At 52.9% G+C, this 18,265-nt stretch overlaps 2 protein-coding genes across 3 annotated transcripts in view; one reads left to right on the top strand and one right to left on the bottom strand.

Annotated features, from left to right (window-relative positions):
• Positions 1 to 8,140, top strand: part of CCND3 (cyclin D3) — a 77,026-nt gene extending 68,886 nt beyond the window's left edge. Inside the window, exons 1-5 of one of the 2 annotated variants that reach the window (XM_010977334.3) lie at positions 1,301 to 1,639; positions 2,511 to 2,726; positions 5,668 to 5,827; positions 6,382 to 6,518; positions 6,970 to 8,140. In XM_010977334.3, coding sequence (XP_010975636.1) covers positions 1,442 to 1,639; positions 2,511 to 2,726; positions 5,668 to 5,827; positions 6,382 to 6,518; positions 6,970 to 7,137 — 879 coding nt within the window. In that variant the 5' untranslated portion in view covers positions 1,301 to 1,441 and the 3' untranslated portion in view covers positions 7,138 to 8,140. Of the gene's footprint in view, positions 1 to 1,300; positions 1,640 to 2,510; positions 2,727 to 5,667; positions 5,828 to 6,381; positions 6,519 to 6,969 lie in introns of those variants that run through there. The other variant, XM_031434709.2, reaches the window with a different exon arrangement.
• Positions 8,141 to 9,546: 1,406 nt separating this feature from the next.
• Positions 9,547 to 18,173, bottom strand: BYSL (bystin like). The gene is made up of 7 exons (XM_010977333.3): positions 17,609 to 18,173; positions 14,333 to 14,489; positions 12,035 to 12,173; positions 11,600 to 11,733; positions 10,874 to 11,034; positions 10,670 to 10,772; positions 9,547 to 10,236 (listed from the first exon to the last, which is right to left on the bottom strand). Exons 1-7 carry the CDS (start codon positions 17,874 to 17,876, stop codon positions 9,891 to 9,893), a joined length of 1,308 nt encoding a protein of 435 aa, XP_010975635.3. The 5' UTR covers positions 17,877 to 18,173; the 3' UTR covers positions 9,547 to 9,890.
• Between the last annotated feature and the right edge of the window lie 92 nt (positions 18,174 to 18,265).

Here is an 18,265-nt window from a genome sequence, read left to right as displayed (position 1 = left end):
CTGAAATTTCAAGTACTTATTTCCTTTTGTATGGCTTATCTGTATTTTCTAAGTTTTCTACAATGCAGATGAATATTTCCATGATACGAAAATAACCAAAAAAGTATTAAATAAAAAAGTACAATTAATTGAGAAAATGCTTAGTATAGAACTTGCCTCTTCAATAGGATATCTTTTTTTTTTTTTTTTAGTAACTGACTTCATGTCTCCTCTCCTTGGAAGACCCCCAGGAGAGGCAGGGATCCCCCATGGCCTCTTGCCATTTGGAGCATTACTGGAGGCTTGTGTTTGCCTCCTGGTCATGTGGAATCCAGCTTTGGGAAAACTGCAAACTCCCAAAGTTTGAGCGGTAGAAGAAATGGAAATTGGAAGATTTTATAGAGTCTGAGCAAGAAACTCCTCCAGAAAGGATCTAGTTTCTCTGCCCATGTTTTCCTCAAACAGAAACTAAGGCCGACTTCAGGGTTTGTCCAAGGCCACACAGCCAACTTAATGACAAGGTGAGGCCTTGAATCCATGGCCTTTCTGCCCTGTTGTATTTCTGAAATGTGCTGATTTTGACTAGTTCTTCTCACTTTAATATGCACAGGAATCACCGGGGATCTTGTTGAGATGCAGATTTTCATCCAGCTGGTCCGGGATGGGCCTGAAAGTCTGCATTTCTATCCAGCTCTCAGGAGATGCGAACGTTGCTGTTCTGGGGATCAGTTAAAGTAGCAGTGGTGTAGAGCAAAGATTCTGGAGCCGACTGCCAGCTTCCCAATCCTAGCTCTGCCGCAGACTAGGTATTGTTAGTTACTGTGCTTCAGTTTCCTCAACTGCAAAATCGGCGTAAGACCTCATAGCCTTTTCGTGAAGATTTAATAAGTGCTTAGAACAGTCCACTAAGAACTAGCTTTTTTTGTTTTTTAAGAATTAGCTATTTTATTATTATATTTCCTAGAGCAAGGAGAGGGTGAAGCAGAGTTTGACAAATGAATGAATAACCTTTGGAGAAAAGTTCTTCCTGGGCGACTAGTCAGAGAAGCAAAATGGGAGGGCTCGAAGGTGGGGAAGAGGCCCACCTCTAAAGAACTCTCCACTGGGTGGTCAGAAGGACCCGGAGCGCCCGGAAGCCGACCGGCCCGCGCCCCGCCGACCAATGCGGCCGCCCGGGGGGAGGGGGAGCGCCCGCCAGCCCTTTCCGTCCGGGCGTCGGAGGCCCCGCCCCTTGGAACGTCGCGACGTCCAAGCATTCCACGGTTGCTACTTGGTCGCGAGGGGCGGGGCGCCTGTCAGGGAAGCGGCGCGCTCGGCGGCGGGGGCGGGCTGAGGCTCGGCCGCGCAGTGCCAGCGCCAGCGCCAGCGCCAGCACCAGACCCGCGCCCCGCGCTCTCCGGCCCGCTGTCTGCGTTCTGGCTCGCGAGCCCGCACTCTCGGCCTGCCCGTGCGCTGCCCGAGTATGGAGCTGCTGTGCTGCGAGGGCACCCGACACGCGCCCCGGGCCGGGCCGGACCCGCGGCTGCTGGGGGACCAGCGTGTCCTGCAGAGCTTGCTCCGCTTGGAGGAGCGCTACGTGCCCCGCGCCTCCTACTTCCAATGTGTGCAAAGGGAGATCAAGCCGCACATGCGGAAGATGCTGGCGTACTGGATGCTGGAGGTACCGCCGAGACGGGTCTCCCCTCCCCCGCCACCTCTGTCCCCGGCTCCGGACATCCCGGGGCCGCCCTGTTGGGATATCCTGGTCCCAACAACGATCAGCAAGATGTTTCTGTGGCGCAGATCCCCGGGGCCTGGCCTTTCACTCAGGGACCCTAGCCGGCTGCCTCCGTGGTGTCCCTTTCTTTCACTTCAACAACCCAAACTCTGACTGCCAGTCGTTTGGCACCCTAACTAATCCTCTGTTCGGGTCGGGAAGCGGGACAGGGGCCACCTTCTCCCCTCCGGCTTCTCTCAGCGTCTCCTGCCTCGCTCCCCGGCCCGGTCCTCTCTGGAGAGCGCGCCTGGAAAACCCTGGGCGCTGCTGCCCCCGCCGCAGAGCCGGTTTCTGTGTCTGTCGCGGGGTTCTGGCGGGGAAGGCGGTGGGGGTGGTGCGCGCTGTTCCGGCAGTCAGGGAAATGAAAAGTGCGGGAGGCAGCGGCTGGAGTCTCCTCCCTTCCCTTTGGGTGTGTGCACTGGGTGGCGGTAATGGGGGTAAGGTCCCAGTTCTCTGGCTACCGTGGGTGACTTTTGTGCCCCCCTGACCCTGGGTATGGGGGAGGGCAGTCTCAGTTTGGAATCCTTAAGTAAGAGAGCCTCTGGCATACCCCCAGCCCCCTCGAGGGGGAAGGAGGCAACGCAGAGGAAGTGGAGGGGGGGCTCACCTTGGGGAAGGCGCATCCTGCGTTTTAGTCGTTGTCACTGTAAGTAAACCTACCCACCTCCCATTCTTGCTCCCAATTCCACTTCCTTTCAGCGCGCCCCCCTCCCCCTTTAGTGCTGCTGCGTTTCCTATGCCCCTGCCCCAGAAGTGACTGTGCGCCCTCCCCCAGGTGTGTGAGGAGCAGCGCTGTGAGGAGGAAGTCTTCCCCCTGGCCATGAACTACCTGGATCGCTACCTGTCCTGCGTCCCCACCCGAAAGGCGCAGTTGCAGCTCCTGGGTGCGGTCTGCATGCTGCTGGCCTCCAAGCTGCGCGAGACCACGCCCCTGACCATCGAAAAACTGTGCATCTACACCGACCACTCTGTCTCTCCCCGCCAGCTGCGGGTGCGTGCATAGCTCTCCCCACCCCCAACACACACAGCCTCCTCACCTACCAGGAAAAGGAAAGCTAAGACCTCAAGGGCCTTTCTGCTCCTGGGGAGGGTAGCAGAGACCTTTTTTGGGGGTGGGAGGGGCGACAAAATATGGGACAGTGTGGTGTGATGGTCAGGGTAGCCCCCGCCCAGGCTTGGGCTGCCAGCATGAACTAACTCCCCTTCTCCTGACCTCCAGGGGGTGCCACTCCTTCCTGGTCTTTCCCCCAGATAGCAACAAGTCAAACTGCATGTCTGCTCTCACTAGCACTTTGCCTCTGGGTTTACACAGCCACCATGAGTTATTTATTGGCAGCAGCAGGACATGCCTACGCACCCCCACTGGAGTGGGGGAGTGGAATGTGCTTCATGTGGGGGAGGGGGCTGCCTTGGTTGAGTCTTTATCCCAGTGTGGACTTTGTGATCGAAAAGCCTCCCAGATCAGATTAAAGGCAGGCCCTGGTTGCTCTAAGGAAGGGCCAAGAAGTTTCATCCCACCTTCTTTGCTTCCTTTTATATCCCAGAGGAGACAGCTCCTTCCTAACCCTCTGTTCCCTAGCCTCAGTCTGAGGAACTTGAGCAGCTGCTTCAGGCAGGCCTGGTGGAATCATCTCTCCTTTCCCCTTTAGCCAAAGGCCAGGGCTGAGGGACAGACAGGGGGCTGAGCTACAGCTGCTTCCGATGTGATAATGATGCCCTCTCCCCCAGCCCACCCACTCTGACCAAGGTCTTTCATAACCCTGTGGGGAGCTGCTGTCACTCCTGTGGTTTGGGAAGTGGCTCCCTGGGCCTCTTGCTGGGAACTTGGGCTGGGCGCTTCCCCAGGGCAGGGCAGGGGAGTCACCGGCTCTCTTCCCCAACTGAGCCTGGAGAGAAGGTGGGGGAGCTGCCTGGATCTGGAAGAGGTTATTTAGGGCATGCAGATCCTCTCCCTGGGGGGCGTGGAGGGGAGGCCCCAGGGAGAAGGGTGAGCTGGCACCTTCCTCCACCTTGCTCTACAGCAGCCAAGTCTTCTCCTGACCCGGAGAGGAGTCTCTGGGCCCCATCTCCCGGGGAGGAGGGCAGCGTGCAGGCTACTGTGATTGGCTGGCCGGGAAGCCAGGGTACTGGGGCCCCCGAGTGCTGCTTGTCGAGGAACAGGATTCCTCTTCCTGCCAAGTAGCTCTCAGAGATGGGAGTAGGAGGCCAGAGTTGGGAATCTGGGAGGCCCCACAGCTCTTTGTGATGAATCTGGTAGTTTTTGGCAAGTCTGAATGTGGAGCTGGTTTCCAGGGCTAGTGAGCAAGATGTTTTTGGAGGGGTTTGGGCTAGAGGGTAGAAGGGGACTTCCTTTCGGTGAGAAGATTGGGATGGTGTGTGTGTGCCTTTATGTGAGGGGAATTTTTCAGAACAGGCAAAAAGTCCTCGTCCCCCACTCCCTGGGTCTGAGCTTGGGGGTGGAGCTCCTAGACTTCCTAGAAGGTCAGAGCTGGACAGGACTTCAGAGAGCTCCAGTCAGTCCAAATCCCTGAGCCACAGAGAAGGTTGGGGCCCAGAGAAGGAGAGGGTCCTGCCTCCGCATCGCACTGAGGCTGATGAGGAGAGCTTGGGTGTTCTAGCTAGCTCAGGTGGCCTCTTAGGTTAGGGATGTGAGGGAAGCTGCTAAAGGTATGTTCTCCACTGAGATTCTCAAGAGTTGGCTGGATAGAGTAAGGTGGCTGCCATCCCTCATGTAGCACCCTTCCTCCCCACAGGGAGAGCCCCACTGCAAGTTGCCTTCCAGGTGTTTCCTTGGAGGCTAGGTGCTTTCTGCTCACTTTGGAGTTAGGAGTTACACCACTGGGACAAGCACTGGGAATAGAACACTAGCTTCTCTGCCCAACTTCTGGCTCCAGACCAGGGTGTTTTCTGTGGGGCTCTGTGAGAGATTGAAGAGGATGACACCTAGGCGGGGGCCTGGAGCAGGACAGCTGGGACTGGGGGCCTAAAAGAGGTTGGGTCGGGTTGCCATTGTGACCTCAGTAAGGGGTCAAACCCATGAGTTCCTTCCTGAGATAAAACAATGAAGAAATCCTCATGTGTGCAACTCAGAAATGGGGCCCCGGCTGGGAAACCCAGACCAGTGGATTGGGGTGGGGCTCCCAGCCTCCCTCCAGGATCTAGCAGTGGTAGGCTAGGGCAGGTGGTGAGATGGTTTGGTCCATCAGGGATCATTTGGACCCATCCTGTCTTGCTTGGCTTACACTTCTCTTCCTGAGACTGAAACGGTGCTTGGCACTCTGGGTTCCAGCCAGATGGGTGGAGTAGGGTGCTCTATCTCAGGACCCACCCCTGATGTCCCACCAAGGGGATGTGGGTTGGGTTGGGCAACCTCCACTTTGAGGAACCTCAGGGTTGGCTCAGTGGCTGTGTCACAGGAGGTGTGGCCTCATGCTCACCCCAATTTCTTCAAAAGGTGTGGACTTGGCTAGGATGCTGAGTTAGGGGAGAGGCTGGTGGTGATCCCCCTCTGACAAATTCTTGGGATTATGGAGTCTTTCTGCTTAACACCAGAGGAGCCTCAAGTGCATGGTGGTGCTGGTGGTGTCTGCTGCTGCAGTCTTGTCTTTCAGCCCTGGCTGGAGAGGTGCTCAGAGGACATCAGGAGGTGGCCTGGATTATTGGCCTCCAAAAGATAAACCAGCAGGATTAAGAGAGGAATCCACATGAAGCATGTGGTTTTGGTACACAGGAAATAATCAGTAGATGCTCAAAGCAAGTGCCCCCACTGCTTCCTTGCCCTGGACTCCCCATTCCACAGTGCCAGTCCCTCAACTCAAGCAGTATTCCAGTCCTGATCTTCAAGTATGATGGGCTTCCTTCACCGTGAGACTTCGTTTTACTCTCTCCCCTTCCCTTTAGCCACTGACCCCACCCTCTTCCTCAACCTCCAGGACTGGGAGGTGCTGGTCCTGGGGAAGCTCAAGTGGGACCTGGCCGCGGTCATTGCCCATGATTTCCTGGCCCTGATTCTGCACCGGCTCTCTCTGCCCCGTGACCGACAGGCCTTGGTCAAAAAGCATGCCCAGACTTTTCTGGCCCTCTGTGCTACAGGTAAGAATCCTACACGCATTTTTGCCAAGCTGGGGAAACCAGACTTGAAAGGGTGAGGGGTAACTAGGAGATTGTGGTTTATACTCTTCTCAAATTTCATTTGTAAAAATTATACCGTCAGCCCCCAGCCTCAATACAGAAAAGCAGCAGAACATAAGAGTTGTATGGGATCTCAGAGATACCCCCGCCCCGGTATGCAGGTGTGGACACCAAGTACTTAGAGAGGAATGACTAGCCCAGGGTCTCACAGTGACTAAGTTGGGAGCAGACTCTGTTCTCTTAACCCTAATTTTGTGTCCACACCAGGGTGAGACTCACTCCCTGGTCACTGGCCAAGACCACTTATGGACACCATGACCCCAACCCTGTCTAGGAGAGCCCTCCTTTCCTGCCTCTTGCCCCTGCTGCTGTCTTGCACCACTCACTGCCGGCATTTTCCAGTACATCGCTGCTCTGTTCATACTCCTGGGCACTTTCTGGGGAATAGAAAGTACATGCTGGTTGTTATCCTTGAAATCTTCCTTGCCTCATGGTTCCCTCTTCCTCTTTCCAAGATTACACCTTTGCCATGTACCCGCCATCCATGATCGCTACAGGCAGCATTGGGGCTGCAGTGCAAGGCCTGGGTGCCTGCTCCACATCTGGGGACGAGCTCACGGAGCTGCTGGCAGGGATCACGGGCACTGAAGTGGTGAGTGCTGGGCAGTGGCCTCAGTTCACGAGACAAAGCTATTCCCTGAGCCTCCAGCAGAGGGAGCGGTCCATCCCTAATCCGGTCCCCACTCCTGATTTCAAGTTCCCCGCCCTTAGGGCTTCTGTGGCCTTTTATCTCCTTCCTTGGTCTGGAGAAGAGCATCTTGGGTGGGCTGAAGGTCACCGTCCCTGGGTACCCTTTTCTTACCAAATGGTGTGCAGAAGTGGGGGTGGTAGGGCATTTGGTGTCAGATGCCTGGCTGCTCTCACACCCTCTTGCCACATCCTCTTGCCAGTTTCTGAGAATTGAAGGCTGATTCCTGGGGTTGGGCTGTGGCCTAAACTCCCCAGACTTCCCTGTGTGCTGGGAGGCGTCCTCCTGTACCTGTTGCCAGATGCTATGGGGGGAGGGAAGTGCACCTTCCTCACTGTTCCCCCCCTGTTCCTAGGACTGCCTGCGGGCCTGTCAGGAGCAGATTGAAGCTGCCCTCAGAGAGAGCCTCAGGGAAGCCGCCCAGACCTCCCCCAGCCCCGCGCCCAAAGCCCCCAGGGGCTCCAGCAGCCAGGGGCCCAGCCAGACCAGCACTCCCACAGATGTCACAGCCATCCACCTGTAGCACCAGAGAGGCCCCCTCGAGTGGCCTCCAACAGCAGAGGAGGGGACACTGCCACCCCCCTCCCTGCCAGCAGGAAGGAACCACGCCACATCTGAAGCCCGAGGGGGCTCCTCCTTACTCACCCCTTGTGAGCCGAAGGGGTCAGGTCCTACCTATCCCTCAGTGTGCACTAAGGGGCCCATCCAGCTGCATCTGGTGGCCAGACGACTCCTTCTCCCTGCATCTAACCAGGTCAGCTCCTTCCCATTCTAGCTGGGGATGGGCCAGGCTGAGGCTGACCAGAGATGAAATTGAAGTTGGTAAAGTACCCGTACCAGCAATCGTTTTGGGAGCTCCCTTATCCCTGGGGCTCTCAACTGCCAAAATGCCCTGGTGCCTTGTAAAGGTGTTGCACCTTCTACTTAATACATTTAGATTGGGGTCTTTCTGAAGAACCCTCAGATGTTCTAGACGTGTGTGAGGAGAATCTGGACATCTCTTCTCAAGGCACTTGGAGGCCCCTGCATAATCCGTGCTCACAGCTGCTCCTAGAGGGAGGGGCCCGGCCTCTGTCTGAGGGGCAGGAACCAACCTCCTTGCTTTGCTTTCTGCTCAGCTTCTCCTGTGTGATTGAGGGGAAGGGGGGGAGGGGCACTGCCGAAGGAAGAGGTTGTTTTAATTTATTAATTGCTTTGAGTATAAGAGGGTGTGGTGGGGCCCATTTACCCCAAAAGTGGTGGTGACCCTGGTGGTTGCTGCATCCCTCCCCTCTGCTACTGGCTGGAGGACCTGTGTGGCCGAGGAGCTGCTACAGCCTGCGGTGGGGCCGTGCCCTCCTCTCCCTTTGGTCCTCTGCCTGGTCCTCCAGGGTGGGGGATGAAGCAGGGATGACCTGGAGGTGACTGAGCTCCCTGTCTGGAGAGGGGGGCAGAAGCCCTGTTGACACAGGTCTTTCCTGAGGCCACAGGTCCAGGCTGGTGGCTCAGGACCATCATGCTACCTTAATAAAGATTCTGGAATAAAACTGGCTTTGGCTTCTTGGATTGGGATGGGCAAAAACCTATTTCTAGACTGCATGGAGTAAAGAAGGCAGAAATCAATGGTCTTAAGCAGGGGTTGTCAAGCCTTGTCTATAAAGGGCCAGTAAATACTTTATGCCTTATGGGCCCTTTGGTCTCTGCCCCATATATAGTCAGTTCTGCATTATAATGTGACGTGCACGTTCCTAAAAATCACTGCACCATGCAAAATTGCACAATAAAAACCACAGGGCTCATGGGGAAAATGGGGCTTGAGGAACAATACTCAAAATCTTAATGAGTGACACATTTTTTTAAAAGAAAGAGGATAGCCATTTGTATATATTAAATGGTTAAGAAACACATACTACAATAAATATGGCCCTTCATCTTGAAAAACAAACACCTGAAGTTTGCTTGTGGAAACAAGAGGTCGGAAGGATGTGGAAGGCGGGTTGTAACGCCAGATGTGGGTGTGGCTCCCAACCCACAAGGTGAACGGGTAGCTGGTACTTGTTGGAGGTACCTGCATTTTGTATGTTCTCTGGCTTGGCTCAGCTGGGTACAGTCTCCTGCTCTCATCTAGTGTTTCTCAAAGACAAAACTGCATATAAATGTGAAATTTGGGTGGAGGGTATATAGTTCAGTGGTAAAGTGCATTAAGTCCTGGTACCTCCACCAAAAGTAAATAAATAGATAAACCTAATTACCCCCCCAAAATATCCTTTAAATGTGAAATTTGCCTTATGATCAAATTCTTCCCAAACAACAAAGGTTCTAGCCAGATTGTACTCACCTCTGCTACTGTAGCATCAGAGTGGACACAGAAAACATGTAAACAGTATTTTGTGGGGGTGGGGGCGTGGCTGTGTCCTAATAAAACTTTATGGACACTAAAATCTGAATTTCATGTAATTTTCACCTATCACAAAATACTGTTCAATTTCCCCCCCAACCATTTAAAAATATAAAAATCATTCTTAGCTCACAGGCCATAAGGAAAGGGACATTTGACCCTCATCTGCCAACCCCCGGGCTAAAACTTTCATTAGCTAAGAAACTTAGAAAGGGAACTGGTCTGGTGGTGACCCTGGATCCAGTCATTCCTGGGCCTAACCCTTCAGGCCTCTATCTCCACTTTCCTCTGGGGCCTTCTCCTAGCTCTTCCATCCACAGCTGAGACTACCTTGAACAACCTCTTGACTGCTGGCATTCTCGCAAAGTAGCCTGTGTCGGGGGAATGCAGAGGAAAGGTCCCGCCTAGAGAAACAAACTTGCAGAATAAGAAGGGCAGGGATCCCATGTAAACCGCTCAAGGATATACTCCTACACAGAACAAGGCAGTAGTGCCCACCTCCAGCTATAGAGGGCAAGCAGAAAGATCTCCATCCATCACATCAAAACACTGAAGTTCAATAAATACCCACCTTTTGTTTTTATCCACATTCCAGTGACCGAGTGACAAAAGCCTGAGAAAAAGTGCCTATTCCAACCCCCAGCTGGGAAGTGGGAGTGCTAGGGTGTGGCATCTCAAGTCAGATCCCAGAACTGAGTAGGGATGCAGGCCCAGAATGGAAGAAGGAGCCAGCCAGACTTGGGCCTCCCTGACAGGTGCTGGGGAGTCAGATGACCGTGACCTCTCACAGCCCTCAACTGGGTCTTCAGCTGGAAAGGCTCAGTGTTACTTTTAGTCACCAACAGGAATCCTGGTGTCCTCCCACACCCACCCCTCAGACAAGGACAAGTGTCACTTCCTCACTCCATGGTGGCAGGAACATCTTCTACATCTCGGGGGACGGCACTCTGAAGCTCACGCCTGATCTCCGGAGACAGCTGGGGATGGGGCTGTAGCCGGAGCAGTTCCAGGAGGGCCTCTTTCTGCTCCGTGGCCAGGTCTGCCTTGTAGCGCTGGACCAAAGTCAGGAGGCACTGGTGCCAAAGCACGGGCAGCTCACGCTTCTCCGTTCGGAAGCCCAGGAAGTGGAAGACCAGGGCGTCCAGCACCCGGTAGGGCAGCGCGTACTTCTTATCCAGCAGCAGCCGCAGGAAGATGCTGTTGGCACCGCTGTACTCCATCTCTGCGATCTTCAGCATGGCTGCGCTGGGGGTGGGGGGGAGACGCTGGAGGAAAATTCTCTGCCTCCTCTTCCAGCCCTCGCACTCTGCTATTCCTAAAGGGGGAGTCTCCTCCATTCTTCTCACCCACTCAGTCTTACACCTGCCGGACTCCAGTTACCAGCCCTATGCTGAGTCACGCCAAATCCCTACCTCTGGTGCAGACTGCTGGTCTCAGTATGTCCAAATGCCCTGAGATCGCCACTCCTGACATACTTTCTTCCCATGTTCCCCATTCATTCACACAACTATTTACTGAGCATCTACCATGTGCCAGGCCCTGGGAGCCTGTTCCCGGAGGACTGACATTGTGGAGTAATGATATACCCACTGGCTTAAATGAGCCACAAATTCAGGCTATGCTTAGGTCCTTCCCTATTCTGTTCCCCCACCACTCCCTCCACCCTCACCAACACTACCTGGAATGCAGCACCGGGATGGAGCATTTGGTGATGATGCTACCTACGATGATGGCTTCCCGGAGGGTACAGGTGCCCGACTCGCACAGCGGGATCAGGATCCCTGAGGAGGGGCAGAGGGACAGTCACTCTGAGCCCAGGGTGAGATAAAGGAGGTACTGTAGGGGCTCCAGCCTCTCTCTTAACCGCCTCCTGGGCTCCCACCTTTAAACCAGGCTCCAGGCTTGAACAGAGCCTTCTTGAGCGCCATGTAGAGGTGGAAGTTGAGTCGCTTGTACTCAGCGATGTCGTCTCGCACCCGGGGGAGCAGCACCAGGTTGTAGAAGCGCTGGGCCATACGTTCTTTTAGGTTAGAGGCGAAAATCCTAGTGTTTTTGGAGGGAAGTGGGGGGAGATCATAGGTTACTTGGTAGTCACCCTTTAAATATCGCTGTGGACAGTACATGCTGGAGACGAAGGGCATGTGGGAATGAGCTGCATGCAACAGCCAGGTCAGATTAGAGAGGAAACAGGAGGGGCTGTGAGACATACCCAAACAGGGTGAAAACACTGTCGTCTCTGGGTGAGCCGGAACTCTCCCAAACAAGACAGGAACACAGCTGTTCACCTTCCTGTCTCCATCAGGGGTCCTCTCTACCCTGCTGTCACCCGTGCACACTAAGGGAGCCACCAACCTCTGAGGCCACCCTGACACCCCAGGGTGGTATCCCCATAGTTGGGAGCCTCTCCCCTAGAAACTCATCAAAGGAGATTTTTAACAGGGTCTTGGCCCCAAAACAGCAAACAAGAAAATGGTGACATGGAGAAGCACAGAACAGAGCTCTGAGGGCAGAGCTGGGATGTAACGGCAAAAGGAAGGAGAGCCCGTACTTCTCACACCCAGCCCTTCCCTGCAGAGCCAAGGCCGCCCTGATCCCCCATCTTCTCTACCTCGTGGCTTGGTACATGGCAGCTGCAGTCCAGGCCTCGGGCTCTGTGACGTAGAGGATTTGCTCCCAGTTGGACAGGGCAGGGATGATCTTAAACGCCTTGGGCAGTTTCCCACTGCGGTACTTGGACAACACCTGGGGATGAGAACAAAACTCATCGTCATTAACACATGCTGCTTGCCAGGTGCCATGTGCCAGTTATTTGTCTGGGTGCCTCTCATACATTAACTCACTCAATCCTCACAACAAGCCTGGAAGGAGATGCTGCCATCAGCCTCATTCTCCAGGGACCAGAGAGACCAGAGTCAGCAGGCAGCAGAGCAGGAACCTGAAGCCGTGCACTCTGACCCTGAGCCCACTCTCAGCCACCAGGCCTTGTTTCTACAAGACGTGGGCCCCTACAGCCCCTGTGAGGGTGTCCCATCATGACTCTTACCTCCCGGACCCCTCGGTAGACCTCCAGGACCCGGGGGTCCAGCTGGGGCAGAGGGAAGCCTGACACCTCAGACATGACCGTCTCGACCTCCGTCTGCTTTTCAGTCAGCTTCTCCATGATGATGTCAGCCAGGGTGCGCCTGGGATGAGAGGAGGGAAGACCGCTTAAGTGCCGCACTCACAGTCCAGGACTTTCAGCGCCCCCATGGTCCCCCGTGAGCACCGATAAACCTGCGATCTGGCTGGGATGCCTCAGTCCCCTTCTGGGCCCAACCGCCTACCACAGAGTCTCTGCAGAGCACAGAGGACAGGGGAGTCATTCAGCTCAGGACGAAGCTGACAGCTGTGTGGAGGCTAGGAACCTGGACTCTGAAGTCAGTCCGCCTGGGTTCAAATCCTGGCTTCTCCGCTCCCTGTGTGACCCTGGGCATGCTACTCTGTCTCGCTATGCCTCACTTTCCTCACATGTAAGACAGGAATAACAAACTACCTGCCCTCGTAAAGTTAACATGAGGATTAAATGAGTTAATGTCTGTACGTGACTGCTGGTACAGAGCAACTGTGTAATCACTGCTGCCAACTGCGAACACACCCACCGCTGATATGCTGAGGTCTCTCCAATTACAAAGTCCTGCGCTGACCTCTCCAGAGGGCCAGACACACTTCAGTCATATACCAAGATCACCAGCAGCTGGGAACGTAAGGGAGAGACTATGGCACCAACTTTCCCCCATTTTAATTCATTAAAATTAATGGAAATAGGAAATCAATGACCTATTTTTCTCAGCCTCCTTAAACAGTATATCAAACACAATCTGATTGTGATGATTCAGAATTATTGTTACATTGGGCCTTGGCGTAATAATGGCATCTTCAGGGGCTACAAAAGTCTATGGAAAGCGGCTCCCGTTTTCAGAGGGCAGGACTTTCCAGATGTTCTCTCACATTGTCTGTGCGACACCTGTGCGAGGTGTGGTTATTCCCCTTGTTCAGACCCGGGAACTGACACTCAGAGAGGTCAGGAACTCACCCAAGGTCCCACAGCTCTCAAGTGGGGGAAAGAGTCAAAGCCTGCTCTTTCAGGGGCTGAAGTTCAGGTACTTCACAGTACGTACGTGCCCCCAGACTAAGTGGCCTCTGACTGCTAATTCAGGTGGGTCTAGTCTGCTCTCTGAGGATGCCAGCTGCCACTTCTCAAGACTGTCAGGAGTCCCTGTTCCTAGGAGCTTTACTCCTTTATTGACAATAAGCTGGAAAACCATTCTGCCAGGCTGTCACAATGAGCAGTCAGAGAGGAGTCACAAACCTGAGTGAGAACCTGAAGGCTCTCTGGTGGGACAAGCACACACTCTATGACATCTACTCCAGCTGCTGGGCATCAGTCTGGGAAAGGGGCTCAATTCTTCATTTTGCCTCTCAAGTTTGCTGCCACAGAACTTAACACTGTCTTTTCACAGTATTATTAGCAATGGCCAATACACTAACCCCAAACAGCCTGAAGAACCAAAAGCAATGTCATGCTAATATCGCAGGGTCAAGGTGAACTGACTGAGGTACTTTATCCCAGATTCCCTTTCCCTGGGCCAAAACCCATGGGCTTAGGAGTTTGACCACAGGAACTTAAAAGCCTGCATGTTTTGGACCTAGCACTTAACTATAGATGAGAATAAATCAGCGGTTCTAACTCGGGGTGATTTTTGCCTCCCAGGGGACATTTGGCAATGTCTAGAGACACTTTTGGGTGTCACAACTGGGGAGAAGGTCACTGCTGGTATCTAGTGGGTACATGTCAGGGAAGCTGCTAAATACCCTACATTGCACAGGACAGCCTCCACCAGAAAGAATTATTTGGTCCCAAATGCCAGCAGTGCTGAGGCTGGAAAACCCTGCATAAAATGAAGCTCAGAGTATGAAAGGGATCTGGCCAAGGAAATTGAGCTTACCACTAAGAAAACTGAGCATAGCAAGAACAAACGCAACAGGACGGGTCTCCCAGAGACAGAACAAGGACCCGAAGCTGTCTCCCCAGGTAATCCAGGCAGCTCTAAGTCAGGTGGCCAGAGGGGGAGGAGGTATTTTGAGTCTGGGTCATTCTCACTTAGAATGGTCCTTTGAGGATGGGCCACTTTTCTCAAGGCAGACCCCAACGAGAGCCCCACAAATGGCAATGCTCAGGCCCTTCTCAAAGGTAGGGAATCAAAACTCTGCCAGGACATACGCTTCTCTGTGTATGAGGTTGTTCCCTATAAAGTTGCTGCTGGGACCCGCTCTCCCAAATCCCAGGCTGTGCCAGCCTTACCTGGCAGGAGGGTTCCTGTTCATGAATATCTCAATGGCACGCTCATCCTCAGGGTCCACAGCCACCTCTGCATGGTAGTCTGGCCCTGTCATTGTGGCAGCTTTCTCCAGGGTGGGCCACTCCTCATCATCTGATCTATCCTGTGGCACTCCTGGACCTGGAAGAGGGATGATGAAACAGGTGAGCATGGCAAGCAGTGGGTGAGGAATCCAGAGGTTAATTTAACTTTAACCACCATGTATATGGTCCTGGCCTTATACATACTTGTAACAGACAACAGACGTGTGTGGTGAGACACATGATGCACACGCTATCTGCTGGTCCCCATGAGTGTACAATCTTGCTTGAGAAACAGAATTTATACATATGAACCAATGAGACAGTGATAGTAATAAATAATAATTAACAATTATACTCAGTTATGTGGCACGAACTGTTCTAAACACTGTCTATTATCATCACACCCCCAGGAAGTAGGTACTGCTATACCCAGTTTCAGATGTGGATGCTGAAGAACAGAAAAGTGGTTGCCTAAGGCAGGCTGCCTGGGTCTAGATGTGCATTCTTCTCTCTTCTGCACACGTGGCGGGGCTTGGCTATATGCCAAAATGGTGGAGACGGTTTATACCACAGAAGGGACTCAGAAGGTGATGAGTGCTGCAGATGGTTAGGCTTAAACAGGCAGTATGGGAACTGGAGGGGTGTGTTCCAGACCCAGGTAACAACACTGGCAAGAGGGCTTGTCTGTTAGGCAGTGGCAAGAAATAAGACTAGATGGGTAGAGGCCAGGGAGTGGAGTTGAGATTTCAATGGACGAACCCATCTGAGTAACTGATTACTGGAAGGCTACAGCTGGCTGAGCACCTGGGAAGGGATGTAATAATCTCAGTGGGGAAATAAAATGTTACCACATGAGCAGGTCATTAGGAAGAGAGGCAGTGTGTCAAAAGCTACATAAGGTTGGGAGGGGTACACAAGCCAGGCATTTTGTCTCTACATGCTAATAACTCCCAAGGATGCGCCTGTAGGTGGATCTCCCTTGGCTCCAGACCCTAACTCCAGCTGCTCCTCTACAAAGGCACTTCAGCCATCACGTGTCATCAACCAAACTCACTCCCTTTCCCTCGCAGGTCTACGCTACTCACTGTGTTCCACATCCAAGTAAATGGCACCACCATCCAGCCAACTTTAAGCCAGACCCTGGGCAGCAGGCCTGCCTTGTTCCCTGCCCCTACTCCCAGCACCCAATCAATTACTAAGCCCTAGTCGACTGTACTTCACAGAATTTCTCAAAGCCTTCACAGCCCTGTCGAAGCCCAGGTCAGTATCATCTCTTGCCTGGATTAATTCGACAATCCCCTAACTGTTCTCCGTATTCTCCAACAGTCTCCCACTGTCTTTAGGGCAGCTTTGAATCCTGGGCATGGCCTCCACATCTTTTGTAGATCTGGCTCCTACCTACCTCACCATCATTCATTCAGCAAACACTGAGTGCCTGCTCTACGTGAGGCACTGTTCTAGGCACTGGAGCTATATTAGCTAACAAGAGAAACAAAAACATTTTGCCCTTATAGAGCTTACATTCTAATGGAGGAGACAGACAATAAAGTAATATAATACACATTAGGTTAAAAAAAAAGTGCTATGGAAAAACATATACGGCAGAGTAGAGAAGTTGGGAGTGCGGAGACAGGGTAGGGGTGTTGCATTTAACAGAGTGGTCAGGGTAGGCCTCTCTGAGAAGGGAAGAATGGAGGGAGGAAACCTACAGGTGTATGAGGACAGAAGGTACCACCAGGGCAAAGGCCCTAACTTGCCACGTTTAAGCAACAATGAGGCCTGTATAGCTGGAGTGAAGAGGGCAAAGGGAAAGTGGGAGAAGAGATCAGACTGGCAACAGGGGCACGGCATATAGGCCTTCGTAGACCACTGTAATCCTCAAGCTGTTGAGTTGAGTGGACTGTAGTGGGTATGGGTTACAAATTAGGGGGCTATTGTAATCATTCAGGTGGGAGAGCACCATGGCCTGAACAGGATGGTGTTCTAAGGTGGTGAGAAGTAGTCTGACTCCAAACATATTTTTAAGATCAAATCAACAGGATTTCCTAATAGATCAGAAGTAGAATGAAGAGGAGGGGAGCCTGAAGTTTCTGTCTTGAGCAAATGGAAGGATATCATGGCAGTAATTGAGAATGAGGCAGAGAGTTGAGGGGAGCAGATCTGGAGCAGGATTTCTGTTCCAGACATATTAAATTTGAGATGTCTATTAGACTTCAAATTGGAGATGCCAAATAGGCAGCTGAAATGTAAGAATTTGGGTTTCATAAAAAAGGTCAGGGCTAGAATATGAACTTAGAAGCAGTTACCACTCATGGTATTTAAACCTTGAAACTGATGACAGCATCAGAGCAGTAAACAGAAAGGAACAGAAGAGGTCAGAGGACTGAACCCTATGGCACTGCACCGTTAAGAGGTTGGGGACAAAAGGAGCCAGCAAAGAATACTAAGGTGAGGAAGTAGTAAAACAGTTAGAAGCCAAGTAAAGATACAGGAGGCTAATGTTCAGCTGTGAACACTGCTCACAGGACAAATGAAAGATGAGCTCTGAGAAATGGATTAAGCAACTTGGAGGTCAAAACTCCCAGCGTGTTAAGAAAAAATTGACCATCTTTTAATTAACCCCTCTCCCTCTTTAGCCCCTAAACACTACTGTTCTTTCTGCTCAGGGCACCCCCCACTTTTCAGGTCTCAGCACAAAGGTCGTGTAATTTGGGAAGCCTGACCCCCAACACTAATGCTATTGTTATCAGAGAAACTGCACTTTCTCACGGAGTGTATTATTCTAATTGTCTATTTGTCTCTCTCTTGGTGTGGATTGAAAGATCCTGAAATCAGGTACCTGTTATCTTGCTTACTTCTTTACCTAAAACATCTGAATTCCTAGCACAGTGGTATGTACGTGGCAGACATACCATCAAGTAATTATAGAACAAAAGGATAAGTGCTAGAACTTATTGACGTTAGCAATCACTTCCTGTTGGCCTAACCTCGGGGCTGCCAGAAAGCGAGTGCCTAAAAGTAGGAGTGGGCGTGGAGGGCTCTGACCACCATAAATCCGCCCCAGGGCTGGGTCTCTCATTCATACCTCTGCAAGGGTGTAATACGTAATGCCCCCTTCTTTTAAAATATTATTTCAAGCTATTCCCCTACCGGACACCTTTCAGCCGTCCACCCCGACTACCCACCCTCTTCCTCGCACCCACCCCCACCACTCACCCAGCCGCGTAGTGCGCTCCCGCTGCGCCGCAGGCCTGTCCCCAGTCCCATGCTCGGCCTCGAGCTCTTCCTGCTGCTGCCGCGCTTGCTGCAAAATCCGTCGGGTCAGCCGCGGCCCAACGTACTCTTCCTCCTCTTCTCCGGTTCCGCGACCGCGCCGCTTTTCCCGGGCCCCTGCCCGAACCGCGTCCCCAGCCAAGATTTGCTCGGCCAAGGGCGCATGCTTTTCCTGGCTCCCGGCCCCGCGGGCCGCCTTGAATTTGGGCATTTTACTTGAAAACGTTGCCGGGAAGTTACACACGTGGGGACGAAAGAAGAGCCCTGAGTGCGCTTGCTCAGTTAACTCCAAGTTCCCAACAGGCCACACGGGGAGCACAACGCCCTCTCGCGTTCGGAGGCCGAAAGTACCACCAGCACCGCCCCACCTCCTAAAAGAGCTCACGGTTCCTGGAGCTGGATTTCAGAATAAACTCATTGCATTTAACTCATGGCTTCTCTAAGTGGTGGCAGTCCGAGCTACGCTTCCCTAGCTTCCTGGATCCAGGCCCAGGGTGCCCACCCAAGTGGGAATTCCCCGAGAAGCGAGTCGGGCAGTGACGTCACTAGAGGAGCCCAGACACGCCCCCTTCCCTCGTGGCGTGTCGACTGGGCGCTCTG

This window comes from Camelus dromedarius, chromosome 19 (genome assembly GCF_036321535.1).
Source record: "Camelus dromedarius isolate mCamDro1 chromosome 19, mCamDro1.pat, whole genome shotgun sequence".
Classification (NCBI taxonomy): Eukaryota; Metazoa; Chordata; class Mammalia; order Artiodactyla; family Camelidae; genus Camelus; species Camelus dromedarius.
This window is presented reverse-complemented; position numbering and strand designations above follow the sequence as displayed.